This window comes from Neophocaena asiaeorientalis, unplaced genomic scaffold (assembly GCF_003031525.2).
Source record: "Neophocaena asiaeorientalis asiaeorientalis breed wild unplaced genomic scaffold, Neophocaena_asiaeorientalis_V1.1 scaffold70, whole genome shotgun sequence".
In the NCBI taxonomy this organism is placed as follows: domain Eukaryota; kingdom Metazoa; phylum Chordata; class Mammalia; order Artiodactyla; family Phocoenidae; genus Neophocaena; species Neophocaena asiaeorientalis.
The window spans coordinates 5,706,306-5,709,737 of NW_020175410.1; the positions used below are offsets into that span (position 1 = coordinate 5,706,306).

Here is a 3,432-nt window from a genome sequence, read left to right on the forward strand (position 1 = left end):
AAGGAAGTACTTAAGGTTAAATGAGGTCATGAAGTTGGGAGTCCTGATCCGATAGGATTAGTGTCTTTATGAAAAGAGACCAGAGAGCTCACCTGCCCTCTTTCTATGTGTACTCACCTAGGAAAGACCATGTGAGGATGAAGCAAGGCCACCATCTGCAAGCCAGGAAGAGAGTCCTCACCAGAAGCCAGAACCTACTGAATCCTGATCTGGGACTTCCAGCCTCCAGAACTGTGAAAAAATACATTTCTGCTTTTGAAGCCTAGCAGCCTGAGGTATGTTGTTATGGCAACCTGAGCTAATACAATATGTTATATTCTATAAAAAAACTACATAATATGCAAAATTTGATTCAAAAAAAGTACCAGCTTAGTCATATAATGTGGGCAATCTTTTAGCATTATAACAAGATTTATGTGTATATACTTAGACATAAGTGTATAAACCCTAAAAATTTGATAAATTCATACGGCAGATTTTCCCTAAAGGAAATTTACAGTGATTTTACTTTATTATTCATTGTCCATAAGCCAAGGGATACATAAATATTTTAAAATATTTCTAAAAAGGAAAACTAGAGTTTTAAATGATTAAAGGTATCACAAATATAAATATTTAAAATGCCTGTTGGGTGGCTGAGTGTCCCTCTTCTCATACTCAGCAACTTATTTTAGAAATGAAAGTATTAAGAGATGAGATGACAGCACACTAGTAACTAAATCAACAGTCTACTGAAAAATATGGCCAAAAAGTTACTGAAAAATTGTAGAGAAGCAGTAAGATGCTTTTACACTTGTTCCATCGTAACTCAACGTAGAAAAGATAAAGCAGGATTTTCATGTTTTAGGGGAGCTGGAATAGTAGTTAATTACTTCACTTAAGCCAAAGTTTTCAAATTAAGCATGGCTAAGAATTTAGGGAAGAAAAATAATTAAAGGGGAGGTAGCAGGTGGTAAACAAGGTGCTAACAAGAAAGACTATGTTTTTGGGGAAGATAGTGAATTGAAAGAGGTATGACATAGGTAGTTCACAATAATTAAATGTGATATTCTGGAGTGAGACTGCTTGGGTTTGAAGTTTTGCTCTGCCAATTACACGCTCCATGACCTTGGTTAATTTATTTTCCCTAAGTCTCAGATTGATCATTGGTAACGCAAAGAAAAGTAATAACTATCTTATATGTTAATAGGGATGATTAGTGGTATAAAGCATACTGTTTAGCACAGTACCTACAACATAGTATATGTAATAGATTTTAATGATAATATGAATCATGTATTATTGTTTCTTTTCAAATGTGACACCGTTAATGTAACTCCAATCTAAGTGAATATGGGTATTCTGAAATAGAGTAATATCTATTCCAAAAAATAGGAAAAAATGGGAAAAAGTCAAATTAATCTTTGTATTTGCTTATTGCACAGGCCCTCCTCAGACTCTGACATGCCTACTCAGGCTTTTCTTTGGCTCAAACTCTGCTTCAAAATTCATCCAAGAGTCTAATCTGTGGGATATAGCTGTTTTCCTGATATCCACAGTTACATTATTTGAGGCTATACATCAATGAATTTTCTACCTTGCCTACTTGCAGTTTTCCCCATTTCAGCCTACTGTATCATAGCTGCCAGCCTGTCCCACTGTCACACCTTTACTGAGCTCCTCAGATGCTTGTGATAAAACTATGGCTCCAGGCTAAGTATACAGATTTCATTCTCACGGGGAAGAAGTGTATGCTGGCATTCTCTTATAAGCCTTCCAAAGTTCTGCTTCTCATTTTAAGAAACTCTGCTTCTCATTTTAAGAAACTCTGCTTTAAATAACCAAAGACATCTGCCAAAAACATTGGGAGAAATCAGAAAATGGTATTTAATCTTGTGGCAGTAGTTGGTTTTCAGTGTTTTCACATGCAAGCATTTCCTGTTCATTTTTGAACTATGTTGGACTTTCTTTATATTAATTGGAATTCTGTTAAGGTCCTTGAAGAAGACAACAGAGGCTTGTAAGGGGAAAAGACTTTCAGTTTTTTTTTTTTTTTAAGTCATCCACATGTGTTAACACTTGGGTTACAGATAAAATTCTGTCTCTTATTCTCAAATTTCAGTAAAGAATTTAAAAAAATATTTTAACGGTCTAACTTTTATATAAAAGTTTAAATCGCTCTTAAAAAATACAAATTCCAAACGCACGTTCCTATTTCATTTTCAATGACTTTATTGAGAACATTTTGCAAATTAGATTTTACAATTTAACATTTTACAATTAGAAATTTCATCTGCTACTACATAAGTTGCAAACTTTTCAAAACACTACAGAAAATCCTTTATTTCTTTGGATTTTTCTGTTCCATGTTGAGCTCCTGAGATGTATTTTTTCTTTCAGCTTCATTTTCATCTTCCTGTGAAATAAATTTTAGAAAACATTAAAATATAAACTTCAGGGCATTTTATCACCTATACTTAATACACTTTAACTTCATTTCTCTGAAGAATTAACTATCATGACTCCAGCAATCGTAGGGGAAAGGCTATAAACAAAATGGCACAATTATGCAACATTTAAACATTAACATTCTCAGTGGGTGCTGTTTTATACTACACATTGACTAAAAATTTCTGTATGTTTTTAAAAACAACTTATTTTATCAATGACTTAAGAATTACTTTGAAAGCACCTGCTACTAAAAAGTGTCCTTTTTAGGGGGTCAATCAGATATTTTTACTTCACTATTTGATAAAAAACAGTAAATTTAACTTCTGAGACATTTTATGTACCCAGCATGGCATTTTGGTCTCATCCAGCATACTTTCTTGACAGGTCTGCCAATTTTCCAATTACTTGTGCCACCATGTTATCTGAAGATCAGTCAGTTCTAAAATAGGAAACTCTAAAATGGGCACGTGAGGTGACAGAATGCTTACATTCTACAGTTTCGATTCTAAGTGGTGGCCTCATAATTCATAGCAGGTTCCTGTGGAACATGGTGAATAAATAAAGTGACATCATAATGTCTGCTTCCATAGGAATGAAGTGTATCTTGTGTTCGATATTAAATGGTGACCTCCAAAGTATAAATAATGAGAATCTGGAAAAATATTTCATCTTACATTTTATAACCCATCTCATCATATATGTTCCTTCAACAACACGTAAGTACAAAGCAGTCTTGCTTTCCTAATATTTCTGATAGGCCTGCCATTTTTATTAATGGAAGTAAAAAACACTGTCTAACTCTTTACTGAGTTAATTAAAGTATGAGTAGCTTAATTTCTTAAGTATCTCTGGACAGCAGTAATAACATCAATATCACTACACATCACCCTGCATCTCTGTATAAAAACCAAATTCAATTAAATAATTATTAAGCTTTGCTAACAATTAAATAATTATTAAGTAAACTGACTCTATTAAGTAAATGCAAATCAAGGTATATAT

At 33.2% G+C, this 3,432-nt stretch overlaps 1 protein-coding gene across 3 annotated transcripts in view; it reads right to left on the reverse strand.

The window, feature by feature from the left end:
- Window positions 1–2,216: 2,216 nt before the first annotated feature.
- Window positions 2,217–3,432, reverse strand: part of PHF14 (PHD finger protein 14) — a 200,755-nt gene continuing 199,539 nt past the window's right edge. For all 3 annotated transcript variants that reach the window (XM_024767099.1, XM_024767098.1, XM_024767097.1), the window contains one exon: window positions 2,217–2,395. In XM_024767099.1, the coding sequence (XP_024622867.1) occupies window positions 2,321–2,395 (75 nt within the window). In that variant the 3' untranslated portion in view covers window positions 2,217–2,320. The remainder of the gene's footprint in view (window positions 2,396–3,432) is intronic.